This window comes from Tasmannia lanceolata, unplaced genomic scaffold, assembly GCF_043159265.1.
Source record: "Tasmannia lanceolata isolate RefF3 unplaced genomic scaffold, GAP_Taslan_0.1 ptg000018l, whole genome shotgun sequence".
In the NCBI taxonomy this organism is placed as follows: domain Eukaryota; kingdom Viridiplantae; phylum Streptophyta; class Magnoliopsida; order Canellales; family Winteraceae; genus Tasmannia; species Tasmannia lanceolata.
In genome coordinates, this window is record NW_027518695.1 from 24,702,601 (window position 1) to 24,727,101 (window position 24,501).

The 24,501-nt window shown below is 38.0% G+C and overlaps 1 protein-coding gene across 1 annotated transcript in view; it reads right to left on the reverse strand.

Moving 5' to 3' along the window:
• The window catches only part of SRFR1 (Tetratricopeptide repeat (TPR)-like superfamily protein), a 60,956-nt gene that overhangs the window by 18,380 nt on the left and 18,075 nt on the right, over nucleotides 1-24,501 (reverse strand). The window contains exons 8-13 of the mRNA XM_077358775.1: nucleotides 19,359-19,459; nucleotides 19,122-19,229; nucleotides 15,543-15,613; nucleotides 15,366-15,422; nucleotides 1,239-1,347; nucleotides 1,069-1,149 (exon numbers count right to left, since the gene is read on the reverse strand). Of these exons, the coding sequence (XP_077214890.1) occupies nucleotides 1,069-1,149; nucleotides 1,239-1,347; nucleotides 15,366-15,422; nucleotides 15,543-15,613; nucleotides 19,122-19,229; nucleotides 19,359-19,459 (527 nt within the window). The remainder of the gene's footprint in view (nucleotides 1-1,068; nucleotides 1,150-1,238; nucleotides 1,348-15,365; nucleotides 15,423-15,542; nucleotides 15,614-19,121; nucleotides 19,230-19,358; nucleotides 19,460-24,501) is intronic.

Genomic DNA, 24,501 nt, shown 5'->3' on the forward strand with positions numbered 1-24,501 from the left:
CGCGTAGGAAGCGTGCTTCCCCTAATTTGGGAAGCGAGAAGAAATTAGCATCCAGAGCGAGTTTCCAGGGAAGCGAGCTTCCCATCGAACTAGGAAGTTTCCGGTAACTATGGTCCTACAACTGATTTCTATGTTTACAAGTTGAATTTCAGTTGGAAAAGTTTTAAGTTTCAGCTGGTCATAGTTTTCAGAACTCCATATCCACATGATATAAATGGAGACAAACTGGTCGGATTTGCTAAAAGGAAATGTCTAGGTTTAGGTAATAGCTACTTTAATGTGTACTAGACTTAGCTTCAGTGTTTTTACTTCATCTTCACAAAATAGACATTCCAGGTACTGCTGATCTTATTTTCTTCTCTTTTATTCGTGTTTGTTTCCTTCCATACGTGGCCGCTTCAGCATGGGACAAAAAAAAGAACGCATCTAACTAAGGACTACCAATGAGATAGCAATGCATAAATGAAAGCAACAGCTGGAATAAGCTTTGTTGCTTCAAAATGGGATAAGTTCCTATGTTGAAGACATTGCATATTGGAAGGGTACTTGCTCACCACTTTAGACTAGCTCAATGTGGATCCGTAGCCTCCATGGTGGTTTCTCTGAAGTTACTGGAATTGAAGCACCATATGTGCCTTCATTCAGTTGGTTGAAATAACAGACAATCTAAATTTGACCAAATTCTTTCCTACGACATGGAAGATATATTTCAGATTTTCTGAATTTCTGTCATTTTTTTTTTTTTGAATGGTAGATTTATTCAAGAGAAAAGAGGAGTCTGAGAAGGTCAACCAAAAGGTACAAGAGGAAACCACAGAGAATAAAAAGAAAACAGAAAGAGGAAAAGACAGAAGAGAAAAGATGGAAACAACATCAAGGGGGAAGGAAATCAATAGCAAGTCTGTCTGCCACAGAGTTGGCAGATCTTCTGATGTGTTTAAAGACTAGTTATTTCTTTGCAGTTTTTTCTTTGATATTAGTTAATTGCTGATGAGAGGGAAAAACACACATATTACATGATGGCTCACAAAAGACATCTCTATGAAAATGCAATGTTCCACTTCAAACCTGATAAAATGCCAAACACTGCAGCACAAATTTCTCCACAGAATCTAGTTCCAAATCCAAAACAGCATTATAATCTTTGACCTACAAACAGGAAGAAATCAAGTAATTAAGATTGGATCTGAAGATAAAAGAATGGTAATTAACGATGCTACAAGAAAATCATACAGTACCGCATCTCCATATTGTCCAATGGCATGGTAGCAAGACCCCCGCAAGTACAAACATTCAATACTTGAACGCTCGATACTCAATCCAATAGATAAGTCCTTGATAGCATTCCTGCAAGGGCCATGCTGGCTAATTAATTGTCAAATAATTTATCATGAAAGAGAAACATCTGCATAAACCCGACTTTACAAGTAAAAGATTCGATAGGAAGGTATCATACGTAGGTTAGGTCGGAAAGCTATGAAACTCAATTACGCAAGACACTGGAATAGCGAGTAATACTTAAACAGTGAGGCAGAGTCCTCTGTGATAATCCAGATTGATGTTTCATATTAGTGTTCAGGCACTAATAAGACTTTTGTATCTGGTAATTAATTGTAACCATACACAGTAACTACTCCTCACCCTATACCGTAATTTGAAATAAAATCAATAAAGGGATTCAAGACTAAAATACTTCCACCTTTCAATGATCAGTCATTGGAAATTAAAAATATTTACCGATGCACAAGTGAGCAAGATTGGGATACATCTTATCACAAAATTACTTCGCTGCAACTTATATCACCTAGAAGGCCACCCAAATGTAGCCAACTGAGGACAAGAAGTCATTTGCCTCAGTGACTTAATGTTACATAGAAGGGGAAGGGTGGCACATCACAAAATGTATAATTGGCATAACTTTGGTGATGATTCAATGTAACGACCCGGATTTGGGGCAAATTTTGAGACATGATTTTTTTCTTCAAAATCCCAAAATCCGAATCGCTACCCCAAAAAAGGGAAACAACAATGTCTATTACATGATTTATCTCAACCCCAAAAGAAATCCTATGAGTGCTCTCTCTCATCCTAAGTGCCACCTAGACCTGTTCATCGGCAAAGGCTCATTCACTTTCCTCACCTACAAAGCCTAGAAAATAATTTAAGTCACACAGCAAGCTCATGTGACTGGCTTTTATAATATTAGTTACATTACGATTTCTGTGATTATATTTCTGTTTCCTATGATTATTCGCATTCTTTTTGCACCTATGTTATTGAATTAACTGATTATCTCCGTAGAATTTCTTGTGGTAGGACTTTTTATTTTTAAGCCATAATCTATATATACGGTGTTTTTATTATTATTAATATTACGCCTCGTGCTATAGTACGAGAAGGCCATAGAGCTACGTATAGCCACTTACCGACGGATTTGTGATGATTTCCATCGTGTATATACTTATGAGAAGATAGATATGACCCATATACCTCGTCGAGATGACATGATGCTTCTCGTAGTTTACCTATCTCTGTATGTACTCTGTATGATTGACGCTCTTATATGATTCCATGATTTGTCATCTTCAGTATATTCCCTTGACATTCTCACATGCGCATATTGATATTCTTTATCCTCGGCAATAAATCTTATTGCTTTTCCTTATCACATGTGAATGCCATGAGAAACACCTTTATAATGCATATTTTCATTCTTGTCACTTTTATTATCCAAGCCAGTCACATGAGCTTGCTGTTTGACTCAGATTATTTTCCAGACTTTGTAGGCGAGGAAAGTGAAAGAGCCTTTGCCGATGAACAAGTCTAGGTGGCACTTAGGATGGGAGAGCACTCATAGGATTTCTTTTGGGGTTGAGATAAATCATGTAATAGACATTCTGTTAATGGAATAGAATTGTTTAGTTGTTGTTTCCATTTTTGGGGTAGCGATTCGGATGTTGGGATTTTGAAGAAAAAAAATCATGCCTAAAAATTTGCCCCAAATCCGGGTCGTTACATTCAATTATTTGGTGCTCATTGTTTCTGGTTTATTCTCTATGAAATCAAACTATAATACTTTGGTTACAACATTTTTATTGTTCATTCACAAGATCTTGCGTTGGCACACTAGTAGAAAATTTTGACGATGTTTTGTCTGGCACATATTGATAATTAAGGCCCTCAAAACAATAAGATCCCTTTCTTTCTGCCTATAATTTAGTATTAATGATCCTTATTTGGGATTTCCTTTGCGAGCAGGAAGACATAAAAAATGTAGTTGGGATCTCATCGTGGAGAGAATTGAAAGAAGGCTAGACACTTGGAAGAGAAACCTTGTATCTAGAGGTGGAAGACTCACTCTCATTAAGGCGGTGTTGGCAAGCATTCCCATTTATCAGATGTCCATTTTTAAGTGTCCCGCCAGTGTTGCCTTGAGAATTGAGAAAATTCAGAGAAGATTTCTATGGAGTGGGTTTGATAAAAGAGGGGCATCCCTTTAGTGAGGTGGCAAGAAGTTAGTTTGCCTCTAAAGGCGGGTGGCCTTGGGATAAGAAAGATTAAAACAGTGAATCAGTCGTTGTTGGGTAAATGGCTTTGGAGATATGGGAAGAAATCATCTTCGCTATGGGCAAATATAATTGATAGCAAGTATGATTCGATGATGGGTCACTGGGAATCTGAAGATAGATTTGCTCAAAAGGGGTGCACTGTATAGCGTGACATTCTTAGTTATTCCCACAGCTTCCGAGCCGGAACGAGATTTAGAGTACACTCTGGTGATCGCGTTAGGTTCTGGCTTGATAAATGGTAGGATTTATCTCCTTTGAAGGATATTTTCCCGGATTTGTTTATAGTGTCCTCCTCAAAGGAGGCTCTAGTCAAAGATTGTTTCTTGAGCTTTGAGGGCAAGATTGTATGGATTCCGGCCTTCAAACGTAATTTCTTATAAGGAGCTTCCTTCGGTGACCAAGTTGTTTGAGGTACTTGAGAGTTGCTACATAAAGCAGGATGGCTCTGATGTTAGAGTATGCGTTTGGGACTCTTCGGGAGAATTCTCGGCCAAATCTTTCTACCTTCATCTCCTTTCTTGCCTTGCCTCCCCTAATCTAGCTAGAATTTGGTCCATCTCTGTCCCCCCTAGGGTCGGTGTTTTTGGTTGGGCCACCATTCAAGAACGTATTCAGATGATGGACATTTTATGGGAGAGGAAAATGTTGATCATCAATCATTGTTCCCTTTGCATTGAGGATGGAGAATTCGTTAATCACCTTTTCTTCCATTGTAAGATGGCCAGAGAAGTTTGGGGTAGCGTTTTGCAGACGTTTGGTATCTCTTGGGTCTTCCCCGTGGATATTATGCAGGCGATGGAGTGTTGGTTCTTTTCTCCATGGAGGAAAGGAAAAATCTTATGGCACATCTCCTTTTTAGCGGTTATATGGGTATTATAGAAGGAAAGGAATGCAAGAATCTTCAAGGGGTAGCGAAAAATGCATCATTCCTATCTACAAGGGTCATGGCTCTCACTGTGTTTTGGGCAAAATCTCTTCCAACTTTTAACTTCGTTTCCGCCTTTGGTATGTGGAATAGTTGGAGGGAAGTGTGTTCAAGTGCCGAATTCTCTATCCCGATTATCCAAGTTTGGGAGCCTCTGGAATCGGGATTCCTCAAGCTTACCGGACGACATTGGGGGAGTTCTAAGAGATGAAAATGGTGGGGAGAGGTGGGCTTTTGTGGGGCCATCAAGGTATCAAATTCTTAGAGGGGGTATATCTAAATTGAATAGTGGTGGAGGGTGATTCTCTCAATGTCATTAGGTAGCTTTCCAGTTCGCATCTCTTTCCTTGGCGTTTTGGGGATTTTCTCAATGAGATTATTGATATTGTGGGCTCCTGTTCAATCTCCTTTCGCCACATAAGGAGATAGGCCAATGGTGAGGCGGATAAGTTAGCTAAAAGAGGTGTTCACTTGGGATCCCTTGAACAATTTGACTTTCTCCCTCCGTGATCCTATTTGGTGTCTCTTTTTTGTACATTGTATCTTCTCTTTTATTTGTATTCTTTGGCCATCTTGGTCCCATTAATGAAATCTTTGACCATTCAAAAAATAATAATCCATACTGTTCATCTGTTGGACCCCATTGCGGGTGGAGCACACAGCCTAAATCTCCTCCAACAAGATACAACCCTTCAATATGTAGCATGTAAATGAACTTTAAGAATATAAAAAGCTAGCAGTCCACATTTGGAAAAAAAAAGACTCCACAAATCAAAGGCATGTGATCATACAATGGAGGAGATATTTGGGGCATGGCCCATCGATTGTGAAGCCCAGAAGATGAATGGTTCAGATCATTGAAAAGGTTCTCCTATTTTTATTTTTTACCATCATCAGTTGGAACTTTCCAAAGAAGAATACACAGAGAGCATCTAAATGGTCTTAACAAAATGTAAGCTAATTACGAATTTACTAACAATAAATATTGTGAATAACATAGATTATTCATCAAACAATAGTTTAGATTACTATAAGAATTTGAAACTTTAGATACCTGCATGACTACTGATATCTAAACCAGTAGCCACTTCTGGGGATTAATATTCAAAATTATGACAAATGCTTATCGAAAGATTGGTTGATGCAGCATGCACGTGTGTGTGTGTGTGTGTGTTGTGTGTATTTGTATATACAAACAGTTTCTGCAGATGACTGTCAAAAAACTTGTTTATGTAGATATATGGTTGCCATTTCTAACCACCCATTGCCATAAAAATCTAGAAATTCTGCATAAATAAATAGGGATGTTGTTTACACCATCTCTTTCATCATTAACTCCTTTCGCTGGTTGTCAAAGCTCCATGGGAATAGTATTAGCCAATGTGAGCAGACTACGACAATGAAAGGGGATGTATCTACCAAAGAGATGTAATTTGTTGCCTTTATTTTTCTTGAGAAAAATAACTATCAGTTTCCAATATGTGTATGTATATAGGAGTGTTATATTTCGACCCATTTTAGCTGTTCCACCCCCAACCTTTTTCTTTGCTGTCTCTTAAAAGTGTCCTTGCCTAGTACCTCGCAAATCTGTGTGGTATTGGCATAGAGTTTGGGTCTTTGAAGGTGAGACTGGTCACTGCACTTTCTTGTACTTCATTACAGTGGTGTTCGATGTGATTGAGTAATTACGGATGGCTTTCCTGCTTATGTGATGGATTCTAAGTATGCGTCTGGGCTTATTCTAGCATTTCCCAAAGTTACGTCTTAGAATTTCATTATTTGAATATGTTTCCATATGTTTCCGTGATTTTACAAGATTTTCACCAAAATGTTTCCGTTTCCATTTCTGTGCAAACCGAAACTGAAATTTAAAACCTTGCTCTCACCAGTAGGTTTTGATGACAACCTCTACCTCAATCTCCTCTTGCAGCCATATGAAATTATCTTAAAAAAATCTCAAACTAACTTATGTTATATTTTTGAAATCCCAAGAAAGGTTTTATAGACAAAAACAGTCCAAGAAGACTATCGGCACAAATTGAAATAGACATAAATTTAGAAAACTAATCACAGGACTAGTATAGCATCTAACAATCCCAAAACAGCCCAAAGGACATAAATAGGGTAGAAGGTGAGGGCTTAGGCAAGAACTAATACATATAAACAGCAATAAATAAAACTAAAACAAAAGGAAGAGAGAATAAATAAAAGTGAAATCAATCACTTGAGGAAAACACTTGTGATGTAGGATAAGGAAGAGGAAGAGAAATAGAAGAAAGGGGATAGAAGAGAATGGTCGGACCAAAACGGACGGGCGCCCAAAGTTGGTCGTTGTAGTGCTTGCACTCGTTGTTGACTGCTGAAAGTGGACTAGATACACTCTTAAAGTTGTCACGAACAACTTTCGTGTTGATGACGAAACCCAATTTTGAGTCAAAATAGTCCGATCGAAGATAGAGAAAATGTGATGGAGAGAGGAGAGAGAAAGTGTAGAGAGAAATGAGATGTGTGAGGGAATTTCTTTTTTTTTAATCTCTCACGTAACAATAGTCGGATATGTTAAAAGTGGGGTGCCAAGGAAAAAATAGGGGTAGATAAGATGGAGAATATTTTATAAGGGGCTGTCTAATGGTAAAAAGAGGGGTGGACAAGAGATAAAAAGTGGGTTAATATATGTTAAATGGGGGTGCCTAAGGGGGAAAAAGGTGGGGTCGGATAAGAAATTAATACAAGGAAAGAAAGAATGAGAGAGAAAGTTTCTCATATTTTTTTATTCTTTCTCTCTTTCAATCACGTGAGGCAGAGAGGTTGGGTGACCCACTTGCCTCTTACTTACCTAATAAAGGTACTTCTCCTCTCTTGAATGACACTGACACCTTAGGTTGCTTATGTAAGAAGGCTACTTTCTTTATCTTGCTCTAGAAGTAACAGCTTTCCTCGTATTACAAGCAACCTCCTTTTTGACCTTTATCTATTGCTTTGGCCTTTGTTGTAATATCAAGATAGCAATAAAGAAATAGAGTGACTCTTGTTACCACGAGTTACAAGGTAACTTAGATGGCCAATTATAACACCTACTTACCTGTAACATTTTGCCTTAGGTAGCCTTCTGCCTTTTAGGTAACCTGATGGTTTAAGTAATAAGGAACTTGCCTTATGAAGACATTCAACCAAAAGGGAAACTCTCGTGTGAGTCTCCTTCCTCACAACAAAGAAGGGAGGAAAATCAGGGGTCACGACCAAACTTGTAGGAACAGAAGCGTATGATTACCCAAGATAATCTCAGACATCGGTGGCAGCTACAAGCAACTTCCGACGAGGGCGGTGGTTTCTCCGCTGATGATGATATTGGCAATGGCAGCAACCGGCAAAGTTGGTGGTAGATAGTTGGGCTGAATTAAAGGACATAAGGGTGGAAGGAAAGTGGGTTTCACGACTATTTTATAAAGAACTGAAGCTTGTTAAAATTCTGGGTTTGAGAATACAGAAGGAATTAAAAGAAGGCTTTGGGTTTTGGATGGCTGATTTGGGGTTTGGGGTTTTCTGAGAATGGGGTTTGGGACTCACTATTTAATGGATTTTTACTGGTGAAGATGACGGGCTGGTAATGTGTAGGGGAGTTTTGATTGGTTAGGTTGTTGGGTTTGGGTAACAAAAGTGGTGGGTTTTCTTGGAAGGTAATAGACCGAAATAAAAAGGAATTTGGGTATGGGAAGGAAAGGCTACGGAGAGGGGTTTAGGTTGGGTAATAAGATAGTACTGTACTAGAGGTGGTGAAAGGGTTCGAGGGTTACGGTTACGGTTACGATAAGAGGGCTGTTGGGTTTTAAAGATGATGAACGAACCTGTATTTACGGGCGATTCACGGCTCGATCTTTGGAGGCCAATCTTCGGATACTCGGATCTTTCGCTCTGATACCAAATTTGATGTAGGATAGGGAAGAGAAATAGAAGAAAGGGGATAGAAGAGAAGAAGAATAAGAATAGATGAGAAAAGAAGAGAACAATAGAAGAACGATAGCATAAGAAGAAGAAGAAGCAGAATAAGTAGAGAAGAAGAGACGGAATTAGGGAAAAGTAGAAGAAGAATAGGAGAAGAGGAGAAGAGATGGAAGAATAGGAGAAGAAAAGTAGAAGAGAGGGAAGAATAGAAATCCGGGGGGAGAAGCTCTCAATCAATTCAATAATCATCAAAGTTCACAATAAAGCTGTAAAGAGGCCTATAATAGGCAATTAACAACCTAAAAGATAGAAACCTACTAAAATAAGAATTCCTAAAAGACTAAACTTCCTAATTCTAAATAACATGGAAAATAAAGGCATTAAAACTAAATAACATGGAAAATAAAAGCCTAGAAATCCTAATGGGCAAATATGCCACTTATTGGCCTACAATCTACATCTATGAAGCACGGGTACGGGTACGGGTACGACACAACACGGGTACGTGGGTACGTGATTTGCCAAAAAAACCGGGTGCGGGTACGTTCGGGTACGCCAAATATAATAATATATTTTAATATTTTATTATATATTTATAAAAATAAAAATAAAACAATTGTAGAGCAATCAAATAACAATAACATCACCAAAATGGAAAATTCTAATATTACTCTTCATTTCATAAGTGATTAAGTTCCATATTTCATAACATGAGGCATCAATACATCATTCATTAGAAAAAAAAGTCTGTCACCAGTGTGTTGACCAGTGCCTGACAAGATGAATAATTTATAGAGACCAAATTATGAGATTTTTTTTACCGGACTTTTGGGATTTAATAATGTTTGGACAAAATAGATTTTATGAATTTTTAAAATTTGAAAAATACCCCACCGTTTGGAAGTTAAGAAAGTTAAAATTTTGACTCGACCCTTTTTCTTTGAATTTTGTACTAGAACTGGAGAGTTGACTTTTTTTCCTTTTAGATTTGGGCGTTGAAACTATTTTTAATAAATCTAAAAGGTAAATGGACAATAAAATAGTAAAGACATTTACTTAAATGGTTTACATGTAAATACCGAGTGCAGGAAAGTAGAGAGAAGTACAGGAGAGGAAAGAGAAGCAGCAGGACGTGTCGGGTACGCGAGGTGCGCACCCAACACGCATTTTTTTTTTTAAACAATGGGGTACGTAACCCGGACGTACCCGGGGCGTACCCGCACCCCATACGTGTCGGGTGCGGGAGCCCCGGGAGAGTACCCGTGCTTCCTAGATCTACATCAACTTGAAATCTAACACCAAGCACCACTCCTTAGTTATTAATTTTGTTCCGTTCCGGCCGGAACGGACCGGAATTCCAGTTCAAGACCGGATTCCGGAACGGAATGGGTATATTTTCCGTTCCGGTCCGGATTCAGGTCGGTTCCAGTCATTCCGGCCGGAATTCCAGGCGGAACGGTCTGGAAAGGCGGAATATTTTCAAAAAAATTCTAAAAAAAAAATGCCATTAAGGCTGTTGGGGAGTGTATTTTACAGATTTGCCCTCGTTTTATGACCGTTTTATAGTTGTTGGGAGGGCATTTTTCGTCTTTTTCCAAAAAATTACAGAAATTCATTTATGGCTGTTGGGGAGTGTATTTTACACATTTGCCCTCATTTTGTGACCGTTTTATAGTTGTTAGGAGGGCATTTTTCGTCTTTTTGCAAAAAAATTGAAAAAAATAAAATAAAATCCCAAAAATTACAGAAATGCCATTATGGCTGTTGAGGACTGTTTTTTACACTTCTACCCTCATTTTAAGACCGTTTTATAGCTGTTGGGAGGGCATTTTGCATTATTTTTCATTCAAAAAGCTATAAATAACCCTCTAACCATTGTTTTTTCACAACTCATTTCCTCTTCAAATCTTCACCTACAACTACAACTCTTTTATCTCCTACACTACATACAACTACATCTACTTCTCCTACAACTACATACAACTACATATACTTCTCCTACAACTACAAAGATCATCTCAAAGGTTTTTATTATTCCAATTCCAACCAATTCTACTACATGCTCAAGAAGATCAAAGGCTTTTTTTATCTCCTACAACAACAAGCTCTACTATACTAAAGACAAGGGCTTCTCTTCGACGGCTTCTTCAACTTATTCTCTCATCCAAAAAGCGTAAGGAAAGTTAAAGCTTTATTTGATTTAATTATTTTTTATTCTCTTTCTCTCCATTTTCAACTTAAAATATGAGTCTTCTGGAGGAGCATTATCTATTGGTTCCGCACCCGCTAGATTGGATGACCCGGCATGGGCTTATGGCCTAGTAATTCCGGGTAAGGCTGGACATGGTTCCGGTTTTAACCGAAGAACCGAACCGAACCGGCTGCTTCGGTTCGGTTCGGTTCGGTTCTGGAACTTCACGGTTCGGTTCTGGGTCCTGAATCTGGGAACCGATGGCTTTCAGTTCGGTTCTGGGTTTGGGGACCTGGAGCCGAGAACCGAACCGAACCGACAATTATATTAACTATTAGTATTAAGTGGGGGGTGTTGATATCATTTTTAACTTTATAACAAATTCGTATGACAAAAGGGGCTGCCGATATCATTTTTAAGACAAAAGAAATTAAGAAAAAAGAAACAAGAAAAGATAAGAAACCAGATCTTTTTTGCCTCCACTGTTCTAACTTAACGAAACCCTAGATCGTTTCTGCCTCCACTCCGGCATCGATTGCTGCCGTGAGAAGATGAAGAAGAAAAAAAAAAGAAGAAGAAGAAGAAAAAGAAGGTATGTATTAATCCCTCTTTATCCCTCTTTCAATTTCTGTTTTCTCTTTCTTCTTCAAGAACTTTTTCAAAGAATCAAGGTAAGTTTCATAGTCCTCTGCTTTTTTACTCGATTTTTCACATCTAGTACTTGTTTCCTGGCTGATAAATGGATCTTGTACTCTGATTTTTATTTGTGGTTTTTTTTTTTTTTTGTAATTCCTTTTTTTTTACTGTTCAACATTCATATTTCTGGTTTTGATTACATTTGGAGGACTCTGATTTGGTTTGTGTACTAGCAGAACTGTTCATTCATGGATTTGAGATATATTTTAGTCGAATTTGCTCCGAAAATGTCTTTTTGGTAGTGTCTCATGTTTGTTCTACCTAGGGTTTCTGGTTTTGATAGCATTTGGAGGACACTGATTTGGCTCAGTGTTTAGTATGAGGATGTATTTCAGAATTTTCAGGTTCACTTGGTTTAAAAACCAACCATTTTTTTTTACTGTTGCAAACCCAGAACCGAACCGAACCAGAACCGAATAATTCGGTTCTGGTTCGGTTCGGTTCCAGGTTCACATGGTTCGGTTCTGGTTCCAGAACCTGGGAACCGACAATAGGTGGTTCGGTTCTGGGTTCACCCCAGAACCGAACCGAACCGAACCATGTCCACCCCTAATTCCGGGTCAAAAAAACTGTGTTAAATGCACCTTTTGTGAAAAACTCATAAAGGGTGGAGGTATAACCCGGTTTAAAGAACATCTAGCGGGTGTTCCTCGCGATGTAGCGGCATGCAAAAAAGTCAATGCCGATGTAAAATGGAGAATGGCATGAATGTTAGGCGAAATGAGAAAAGAAAGGGCTAGGAAAAGGGTATCAAGGGCAGAGGGGGTACTTTTATACCACACCAGATGAAGAAGATGTGGAGGTGGGAGAGGGGGATGAGGACGACGAACCGATGGGACCACCTCAGCCTAGGAAGGGGAAAGCAGTTGTAGAACTGAGTGGGGCAAAGAGGAAAGAGAAGGGTCTTGTAGGGGGGTTAATAGATTTCTTTGCACCACGAACAACCCCTGGATCCCAGTCAAGCATTAAGAGTGCTTTGGCAATAAAAGAAACACTCGATCGGGCAAATATGACAGTTTGCATGCTTTGCTATGATACCAACATGCCTTTCAATGTTGCTAATTCACCATATTGGCAGCCAATGTTTGATGCCATAAATGCAGTAGGCTCAGGTTATAAGGCGCCTTCTTTTCACGATTTACTGGGGGGGGGGGGGGGATATTGAAGAAAACTATAGAAGATGTAAACAGCTACTTGGGGGAAGTTAAGAATTCATAGAAAACTAGTGGTTGTAGCATTATGGCCGATGGATGGACAGACACCAAATAACGTGCCTTAATTAACTTTTTGGTATACTGTCATAAAGGAGTAGTTTTCCTTAAATCTGTTAATGCATCTGGCGTAGTGAAGAATGCTGAGGCATTGTTTGCAATTTTTGATGAGATTGTTTTAGAGGTAGGTCCGAAAAATGTAGTGCAGTTTATAACTGATAGTGAGCCAAGTTATAAAGCTGCTGGGAAGAAGTTAGAAATCAAATATGCCACATTCTTCTGGACTCCGTGTGCAGCCCATTGTTTAGACCTGATTTTAGAGCACTTGGGCAAACCGGATGTGTTTCCTCTCACAGGAAACACAATTGACAGGGCTCGGAAGATTACGAGGTTTATCTACAACCACGCAGCTCTATTGAACTTGATGAGACAGAAATTTACGGGTGGGAGGGACTTGTGTCGTCCTGCGTGGACTAGATTTGCTACCAATTTCATTAGTATACAAAGTCTAGTACTTCATAGGAAAGCCCTACAACAGATGTTCGTGTCTGATGAGTATGCTGGTAGTAGGTATATTCGACATGGATTGAGTGAAGAGATCCTGAGTATAGTATTGGATAAACAATTTTGGGACAACTGCAAGCATATTCTAAACATCAGCGAGCCATTGGTGAGGGTGTTGCGTTTAGTAGACCGGCAATGGATTACATATATGAAGCCATGGATAGGGCCAAAGAAAACATCAAGGCTAGGCTAAAGAACAAGAAGTCAAATTATGCTCCCATTTGGAGGATTATTGACCAAAGATGGGACAAACAACTTCACAGTCTCCCTCCGTGCAGAGGGATACTTTCTTAACCCTGCTCTCTTTTTCAGTCCTACTTTCTCCAAGCATCATGAAATCACCCGAGGTTTGATTGAATGTATTAATCGACTAGTACTTGATGAAGTTACGCAGGACACCATCACCAGTCAAATTGAGAATTATTGGGAGTCCACGGGCATGTTTGCAATGAAGATGGCAATCAGCAACCGAGGGAGATTGGGACCAGGTATATTGGTTTGTTCATTTAATTAAATATATTTTATTTAAAATTTCCACAAGTAAATGCTTAACTATTATTGTTTACTTTACAGTTGCATGGTGGAACCAGTTTGGAAATGACGTTCCGGACTTACAGAGTTTCGCCGTCAGAATTCTCAGCCAAACCTGTAGTGCTACTGGATGTGAAAGGAACTGGAGCACTTTCGAGCACATCCACTCGGCAAAAATAAACAAGTTGGAGCACCAGAGGTTGAATGACTTGGTATTTGTCCATTACAACCTCAAGTTTCGAGAAAGGTATGCTATTTAATTGAATTGGAATTAATTTTCGCATATTTTACCAAGTGCCTTTAAATTTTAAGTATTACTTACTAATTTATGTTGGACATTCTTTTCAGGGACTTAAACAGAAAATCTTCTACCACTAGCGACCCACTGAGTATAGATCACCCAGATGTTATGATGGATTGGGTTGCGGAAGATGAAGATGTCATTCTGACGCCAGACGACATTAGATGGAAAAATATTGAAGCGCCTTCTAAAGTTGATGCGGCCGACGAGGACGACGATGACGCAAACTTTGAGGACACTCCTTGAAGAGGTGGTGGTAACAGCGATGATGAGGGCTACCAGTCGGTTGAGTATGATGATCCTCAATCAGATTCACCACCATTTGATTGAGATTTAGAGATGATATGAGATGTGGCTGGCACTATGTATTTGGTTTTTTGGTCTTCTATGTTTTACTTTTTTATGTCTTAGTTGTATTAAACTTTGGACATTTAAGTGTTTCTTATATTTTTCTAACAATTTCTAATTTTTTGGATTTTTTTTCATATTTTTAACTATTTTTTTCGACCGGAACGTCGAACGACCGAAACACCGGAACGTTCCATTCCGGTAGCCAGAACGGAATTTATAACTAAGCACCACTCCAAATCCACGTAAAGGAAGATGCATTCATGAGTAGGATTTCTATCTTTTTGCTAAAAAAAAAATCCAAAAAAAACTAAACTTCATGGAGTTTGGATCCCCCTTTTAAGCTATTATATAATGAAAGGTGAACAGACCCAATTAACCGTCACTTAAGCCCTACTTTAATATCAACCAGTATGATTTAAGTCCAGCTAGAATAAAGTCTAAATAAAAAAAAAGATTAACTAAACCTAGACAAAAAAAAAAAAAAAAAACCAAAGTTTTCCTAAGGTTACTTAACTGTTGCGTGGACCCTTTTATGGGCCATGGCCCCCCATGCATGCAGATCTTGAGTGGATCATGGCTCACACATGCATCATTGTGGCTGACACAATCCAATCTGCTGCTTTCTAAGGCTCCATGCAGTCATCGTTTAGAAACAACTACATCTAGATACATATCTCTCTCTGTGCATGTGGCAATTGATTTTTCATTTTTTTTTCTTCTTTTCTTTTGTAATTTGGTAGGTAAGGTTGCTCCATTGTGACCTGGTGGTCACGGGTTCGAGTCATAGAAATAGCCTCTCTGCAAAGCAGGGGTAAGGCTGCGTATAGCTAGCCCTTCCCAGACCCCGCAATGGCGGGAGCCTCGTGCACTGGGGCCGCCCTCTTTTTAATTTGGTAGGTAAGCTAGGACTGAAGACATGCCCTCAAGAATTAGCAGAAATGACTATAGAAGATCTTTAGCTGTAAATTGGGAACTGAGAAGTTCTGTTATGGCTTCATGAAAACGATGTTTTTATAGCATTAAATTGACAAAAAAAGGTAAACCTGATAGAAAAAGATCCAGAGAAGTCAGAAAGTAATGATACCTATGCTCTCCCATACCATGATGCAGTAGCCCACGCAAGTGATATGCTTTTGCAAACCTAGAGATATGTTATGAGAGCCATGAAATAAATTTAAAGGAAAGAATATGAAAAAAAAAAATCTAGTACGGAATTAAATCCACGCTCCAAATGGACACCAATAGTAATCTATAACATTACCTTTCATCAATAATCAGAACCTGTTTAAGACAATCCAAGGCCTTCTCTGAATTTGCCAAGTCTTGGTAAAACTGTCATTTCATTGCACGCATCAGTACCACCTTTATCAGGAAGGTTGATGACGAAATTATAACAAGAAATAACAAACAGAAATACAGATATTGCTATTCCACAGGGAATGTGCCTATTAAAAATAAAGTATAGAAGCACAATATCTGATAAATTTCAATATATATATATATATATATATATATATATATATATATATATATATATATATGAGAAAACGGTTCCTACACGTGTAGATAAGTTATCTACACACTAGCTTAAAATACAGTGGAGGGCATATTGTTTGGGTGATCCAAACCATACATTTGATTGGCCCTCACATAGATAGGGTGTCCACAAAAAATCAGCTCCATAGAATCATCCCAACCCTACGATTTGTGGAGGTAAAATGGACGTGTATAAACCTTCACAAATCTGTCCATTTTTGGCCTCCACGGTTTGAAGGGTTAGGATGATACTATGGAGCTGATTTTTTGTGGACACCCTATCTATGTGAGGGCCAATCAAATGAATGGTTTGGATCACCCGAACAATATGTCCTCCACTGTATTTTAAGCTAGTGTGTAGAAACCGTTTCTCTCTCTCTCTCTCTCTCTCTATATATATATATATATATATATATATATATATATATATATATATATATATATATATATAGAGAGAGAGAGAGAGAGAGAGAGAGAGAGTGTTTCTGAGCTCAAGCTCAGATAAGCTTATTTGAGCTCGAGCTCAAAAACTTATGTTTGCCCACATTTTTGGGGTAGTCCAAAGCATTCATTTGAAAGGCCCTTACATGGATAGGGTGCCTACAAAAAATCAGGTCCCTAGGATCATCCTAAGTTCCTAACCCTTCCATTTTTGACGCTCGAGCTTAGATAAGCTATCTGAGCTTGAGCTTAGAAACACTTTACTATATATATATATATATATGTGTGTGTGTGTGTGTGTGTGTGTGTGTGAGGAAATGGTTTGTGAGCAGCAGCTCAGATAAGCTTATCTGAGCAGGAGCTCACAAACTCGTGGCCCCACATTTTTTGGGGGGTCCAAAGCACTCATTTGGAAGGCCCTTCCATGGATAGGGTGTGTACAAAAAATCAGCCCTATAGGATCATCCTAACCCTGGCATTTGTGAAGGAAAAAATGGGCAGAAACATGGACACACATTGTCTGTCCATTTCCCCCTCCACCTTTGATTGGGTTAGGATGATCCTATTAATCTAATTTTTGGTACACACCCAATCCATGGAAGGGCCTTCCAAATGAATGCTTTGGATCCCCCCAAAAATGTGGCCCCCTATGGTTTGTGAGCTCTGCTCAAATAAGCTTATCTGAGCAGCTGCTCACAACATTTCCTCTCTCTCTCTCTCTCTCTCTATATATATATATATATATATATATATACATATATATATATATATATATAAGGAAAAAGATTGTGCGCTCGAGCGCACCAAGCTTATGGTGCGCTCGAGGGCCCAATCACATGTGGGCCCACTTTGTTAGGATGATCCAAAGCATTCATTTGAAAGGCCCTTACATAGATGGGGTGTGTACAAAAAATCAGCTCCATAGGATCATCCTAACCCATCCAAAAGTGGAGGGAAAAATGGACAGACATCGTTTGCCACAAATCTGCCCATTTTTGCCCTCCATTTTTGGAGGGGTTAGGATGATCCAATAGAGCTGATTTTTGTTACACACCCTATCTATGATGGGGCCTTGCAAATGAATGTTTTGGATCACCACAAAAAATGTGGGACCCATGTGATTGGCCCTCGAGTGCACCATAAGCTTGGTGCGCTCGAGCGCACAATCTTTTTCCACTATATATATATATATATATATATATATATATATATATATATATATATATATAGAGAGAGAGAGAGAGAGAGAGAGAGAGAGAGAGAGAATAGAGTTCCTAAGGTGCCACCTCATATAGCTTATATGAGGTGGCGCTCACAAAACATAAAGGGCCCACATTTTTGGGGTGATCCAAACCACTCATTTGAAAGGCCCTTAGATGGATATGGTGCCAACAAAAAATCAGGTCCATAGGATCATTCTAACCCTTTCATTTATGGAGGTTAAAAATGGGCAGATTTATGGAGGTTTATACCCATCCATTTCAACCTCCACAAATGGAAGGGTTAGGATGATCCTATGAAGTTGATTTTTTGGGCACACCCTATCTATGTGAGGGCGTATCAAATGAATGCTTTGGATTACCCAAACAAAGTGGGCCCCTTATGTTATAAGCTATATGAGGTGACACCTTAGGAACTCTATTCTCATATATATATATATATATATATATATATATGAAACCGTGTACTCGTACATGTATATATTTGACGAATACCAGAGCACATAAATCAAAGCTGCAGCGCTGCCACCCTTGTATTTTCTATTTTTTAGGATTCCCAAGAAAAAGTTGAAGAATCAATGGTAACACAGAAAACTTGAACCCATTAATAGTTTTTCATGTGAAATGTGATATGTAATGAATTATCAGACATATGCCATAGAGTATGTCACTAAGTGTTTGAAGTTGTTAAACCATTATATTTGCTTGTCTTGCTTACGTGATGTTTTCTAAGTGTGCAGTTGTGCTTATTCTGGCATTTCCTGAAGTTTCATCATAAAATTCTATCATTTGCATATGTTCTCATACGTTTCTATGATTTTACAAGATTTCCACCAAAATTCCAAACTGAAACCAAAATGTTTCTATTTCCATGGTGACCAAAACCAAAATTCAAAACCTTGGTGTTAGTAATAATACTAGGGTGTTGGGCTGCATCATCCTCCCCCCCCTATTAGAAGAAAGCTCATCCTAGAGTTTATATTTGACCCGCAAGTTCTTCCATTTTGATCCTACACTATTGATGATCAAAGAACCCCCGTTGTTCTCTTTGTGTTTCCACTGTATCCAAAAATTTCTTGTAAGAATCCATAGAATGTTTCATGAATCTAACGATGGATCAGATCCATCCATACAAACCAAATATAAACTTTTGTTTATGATAGATACAATCTTCTCATTGATAAAAAATTCAGAACCTAATTTCCAACTAGACGAAGACCGAGTAAAACAAGTAAAACTCATTATCCATCCATTGCATTCCCATGAAATCAGTTCTGTTTGAAAGATAACGAAGTTATCTTTTACATAATTCAAAAAAAAAATAAAGGATTTATCTTATAACAAAAGTAAATTTTGTGAAGATCCATTATCATTTGCTATTTCTTTAGGTTCATAAAAATGCCGATGTCCAGAACCCAAGTTCAGAGTCCAGAAAGATGGTGCTTTTATATTTTTATCATAAATTGTGGTTCCATTACAAATGTCTGTTTACTCCAGTCTCCAGTGTAGAATATTATAACACAAATGAATAATGCATCATGCACAGAAAATCACGATTTCTGAAAATAAAAATAAAAATAAAAATGCATCATTATTTCTACCTTCATTGCAAGAAAAAATCAGTAAGTAGTTTACATGACTACCTGAGCTAGATGGGTCCATCCCTCAAGAAAATTTGGATCAATTTCTATTGATTTCATATGTGCTTCTTCAGCTCTTCTATATTCAGCAATTGATGATAATGCCAAACCCTACATTAAAAACCAAAACTATATTTAGGTCACTGATATTGTTTAGTAATGATAAACAAATGCATCAAATCATATCCATATGGACTATTATCACTCATGAAAGAGTGTTATAAAATATGAACCACTTACTAGGTATGTGTATGCCGATTTATTAACCTTATCAAGCATCACACATGAAGACAAGTCTTCTACAGCAGCATTGAAATCCTTGAACTTGAAGTTAACAATACCTGCAATTGTTCCAACAATATATTTCACATGTTTCTTTTTTCTATTCTCAATCCAATAACAAAGAAATAGATAAAATATTAATTCACTCGCATATCATGGAACTTTTATAGAGGGTGAGCCTTGGTGCAACAGTAAGGTTGCTCCATTGTGACCTGGTGGTCACAGGTCCGAGTCACGGAAACAGCCTCTCTGCAAAGCAGGGGTAAGGCTGCGTACATCTAGCCTTCCCCAGACCCCCGCAATGGCGGGACCCTTGTGCACTGGGCCGCCCTTTTTTATATCATGGAACTGTTATCCACAGTTAGCTCATGAATACAGGAAAATATACTATCAGATTTAAAGCCCACGCTAGATTTTTTTAAATAAGGGCTCTTAAAGATAAAGTTCAGTAAATGTAAAATACGAGAAGGCGTGGGTTCAGTTTAACAATGTTGAGATGAACGAGTTGGTCTAAGTCGGCAGATTAAGGTTCTGGTCCGAAAGGGCGTGGGTTCAAATCCCACTCTCAACATAATCATTTTTTCCCCTTGTTGTTCTCCTCTGGGTGACCTTCTTGGTCTTCCCTTTTCTTTTTATATATTTATTGAATTGATTACCTTTTCAAAAAAAAAAAAATACGAGCAGAAAATAAATTTTGTGGCAATTATTACACTATGTATTCAAAGATATAAATAAGTATACCTTAAAGTTAAAACTATCAAATAAGAGAAGTTTGTTCATTATGAACTCCATAGCTAGTTTGTTAGTAAGGACATTGATGTAATTACCTTTTTTATCTGATTAATTCTTCTCTTCTTCTCCTCTCTTTTCTAAATCCCCCAACCAGAAAATCAACTTATACGAGCAGGCCCTAAACCCTAAGAAAGATGAGAATGAGCACAACATCCGACCGTACAGACTGGAATAATATCGACCGTATAACTCTACATGTATGGGAGAAAAATAGACAGTTAGATTCACCACTTCAAGCTCTATAAGCTGTCAAAGTTACAGCCCATTTGGAGTTCCATTGATACAATTTTTCTTCATTCTAGCATTTCGCCCAATTTCATGGTTTTCTGCTTCGATTTCGTTTTTTGATCTGACCAGGGATTTTTATTTTTTTTTGAATTTTGAATGATTCTTACCAGGGAATCTTATATCAAAAGAACAGAGGGTTGGTCATTTTTTGGTGGAAAATCATGCGGCGAAACTTTTTTGTGAGCTTGAAATGATTTGGAGCAGCTGTGTTGTATTTCAGTCATGCTAGGGGAAGTGGGGAACGTCCAGTTTGGGTTTTTTTTGTCATGCTCAATTGTTTTATTTCTGCACGTGAATGTTAACACCAGCAACATTGTTGAGGTTGAACCATTAAAAAAAAAACATTGTTGAGGTTGTGTGGCTCTTTATGTGAGGTTGGAATCCACTATTATGCCTACGACCAGTTAGAGATTTTTTCAGTCAGATTTTACTCAATATTTTTTGTACGAGCTGTCTGAAAAGGATGTCAGAGGTCAGTCAAGCCTTGAACAATATGAGTGGGGGAGAAGCTTAGTCCTAAAATGATAACCATACCTTACAGATCATAAGTGAGAAACTCGGTGGCAATAACTATCTTTCCTGATCACGATCTGTCATACTGTTCATCGAGGGAAAATGGGTTCCTTGACTGGAAAAGTGTCTAAAGTCTAAACCAGATATTCATGTCCCGGTTATAATAAATGGGATGCCGAAAATTATACCATTATGTCTTTGCTCTTATACTCTCTGAAGCCCGCGATTAGTAGTGCGCATCTCTTTTTCGGATTGCAGAGATTCGGGATGCAATCACTCAGACTTATTCTAACGTGGAGATTGCAGGTATTTTACCTCAAAAGATCGATCCATAAAATTAAGCAAAGAGATGGGTCCCTTCATTCTTACTCTGCTAAGTTACAGAGTCTTTGGGAAGAGATTGTAATCAGAACTTCCAAGCATAGTCTTGGAGATGCGCTTAAGTTTACAAGGAAAATAGACCAGGAGCCAACATTTTAAATGTTCGTTTCGGTCACCACTGAAAAGGAAACATTTTGGTTTCAATAGGAAAATTCGGTGGAAATTTTGTAAAATCATGGAAACGTATGGAAACAAATGCAAATGATAGAATTTTAAGATGAAACTTTAGGAGATGCTAGAATAAACACAAATACACATTGGAAAAGGGAATGATATCAGCACAACCATGTTTTAATAACCATAATTTAATAATTGCACAGACACAGCTTGTCTTTTCTTTTTAAATTGCTTTTTGAGAACTTTTTGTGAACTCTAATAACCTCCTGACAGCTCTTTAAATACTAAAAGACAAGATGTGTTACTGAAAATATCAAATCATAGTTATGCTGATATAATTTCCCACTTAGAATAATCACATAAGCAAGATAGCCATCCATAATGGTTTAATAACATCAAACACCTAGTGACATGCGCAACGTCTGATAATTCAAAACAGATCACATTTCACATGTAATTCATTATAAATATGTATACATAGTACATACAGCACATTTCACATGCAATTCTTATAATTAATTATATAACACACTGATATAGTAAACCACTAACACACTTACGATTTTGATTTCGATATGCATTTCGATTTTGGTATAGTTCAGTGGGGATGGAAATAGAAACATTTCGATCTTTCGGGTAAGTTTCGATGGAAATTTAAAACCATGCTAGGAGTGTGTCTTTGATTTCTGGGCAGGTCTAAATCTTGAGTAAATCTTGAGTATGATCAGGTTCTCAGGACTTAAACCGAGACCCTTTTTTCCATGCTAAATCAGGCCTATACATATGTTCAAGAGGAAGATAGTAAACATATTGTCATGCTACATCCTGCAATCCAGGAGAGGTCTGCTCTAGCATCTGCATCCCCTCGCGACGAAAAATGGATCAATAAGATCTGTGAGAGTGGACGACAAGGAGAGGCCAACCTTGACGAGAAAGACAAGTTGAAATGTAACTATTGTGAGAAAACTAGGCATACATGAGAGTATTGCTAGAAGCTCCAAGGTAGAGCGATGAGGAGGGGAGGTGGATGTTCAGTGCCAAGATCCTATCATACTTCATCAATAGACATATCTGATGCCACATCAACTACTGCTCCTTCAGATTCAATCCCTCTCTATCTCAGGCAGACAAACAGTCTCTAAGGCAACTCATGGCTCAGATGGAGCTATGGTTTAAATTTCACGAAAAAACCAAAACGTTTCTGTTTCCATCTCCATTGAAACGAAATCTCAATGAATTCCTTCCACGTCATTATTTCCCCAAAATTTGACTGAAATTCTCGAAATCCTACCGAAATGGTCGAAACAACAAAACAATGGAAAGATGTTATGATTCGCATTTCCATGGGACCAAAATACCTCGTAACTCTATGTGGTATGACATAGAGTTGGGGTCTTTGGAGGGGAGATTGGTCACTATACTTATACTTCATTGCATTGTACTTCTTTATTGATTTTACTTTTCCACACGTGTGACAACGCATGTCACTAGGTATTCGATGTGATTAAGCCATTATGGATGGTTTTCTTGCTCATGTGAGGGTTTCTAAGTATGTATTTGTGCTTATTCAAGCATTTCCCAAAGTTTCACCTCAAAATTCATCATTTGCACATGTTTCTATACGTTTCCATGATTTTACAAGATTTCCACTCAAACCGATATGTCTCTATTTCTATGTCGACCGAAACCGAAATCGAAACCAAAATTTAAAACCTTGGATGGAGCATCTCACTGCCATGGCTACTACAGCTGCTATTCACTCAGGTGGATATGACTGACTGTAAGGAGACTTGTAATTCACTCAGGCTAGCAAGGAGACTTATTTATTTGTCTTATACACGACCAAATATTACTTTCGCGGTAAATATAGTGAGCTAGTTTATACATGTGCCCCAATCCTCTTACCTGGAAGTTGTATTTAGAATTCTATGATACTTGAAATCCACACCAGGAAAGGGCCTACTATTTGCTAAGCATGATCACCTAAAAATAGAGTCGTACACGATGCAGACTAGGCTTGCTCTGTTGATGATAAGAGATCCACCTCGGTCTAATGTACCTTCGTTGGTGGAAACATTAGTAATATGGCAGGGTAAGAAGCAGCCAATTGTTTACCGGTATAGCAATAAGGTTGAGTTATTAAGGTTGATAGGCATTTCATCAAGAAGAAGTTGAGCAACTGGCCTTAAATGCATTCTTTTGTGAGACCAGGAGATCATCTTGCAGATACATTGACTAAAGAGATTAATTGTAAAGGTTTGTATACAATGTTATGCAAGTTGGGCATTTGATATATCTATCCACCAGCCGGTGGGGATGTTGATTATGAAGTCCGTAGTTAGTTTGTAAGGACATTCATGTAATTACCTTTTCAATGGGACAGAGAGAAGCCCTACTATATTCTCTTCCTTTCCCTAATCTTCTTCTGTTCTTCTCTCTTCTCTAAATCTCCCAACAGAAAATCAACAAACTTATGATTGAAAAACAATAGGGCAAAACTCCATTTCAAAAAAAAAAAAACAATAGGGCAACAATATTTTGAAATTAGTTGCTAATTCATGCTACCATATTTGTCACATGTTTCTTTTCTCTATTTTTAATACACTAGCCGAGAAATCAATAAAATATTAATTCGCTTGCATGCCATGGAACTGGTATCCATAGTTCATAAATACAGGAAAATGTACTATCAGATTTAAAGCCACGGCTAGGTTATTTTAAATAAGAGTTCTAAAAGATCAAGTCAGTCAATGTATACTATGAGAAGAAAATGAAATTTTAAACATACGTATCATGCTAAGTATTCAACGATGTAATTGAATGACCCCTAAAACTCACGAATAATAAAAATATGGTTGAAAAACAAGAAAGCAGTGCTATTTTGCAATTATTATTATTATTATTGTTAAAGTTAAAAGATAAATAACGCCTTTCTCCAACAGCTTAAGCTTTTGGAGAAGTTGGTAAGTTAACATGGTATCAGAGTCAAAGGTCTCGAGTTCAAACCTCC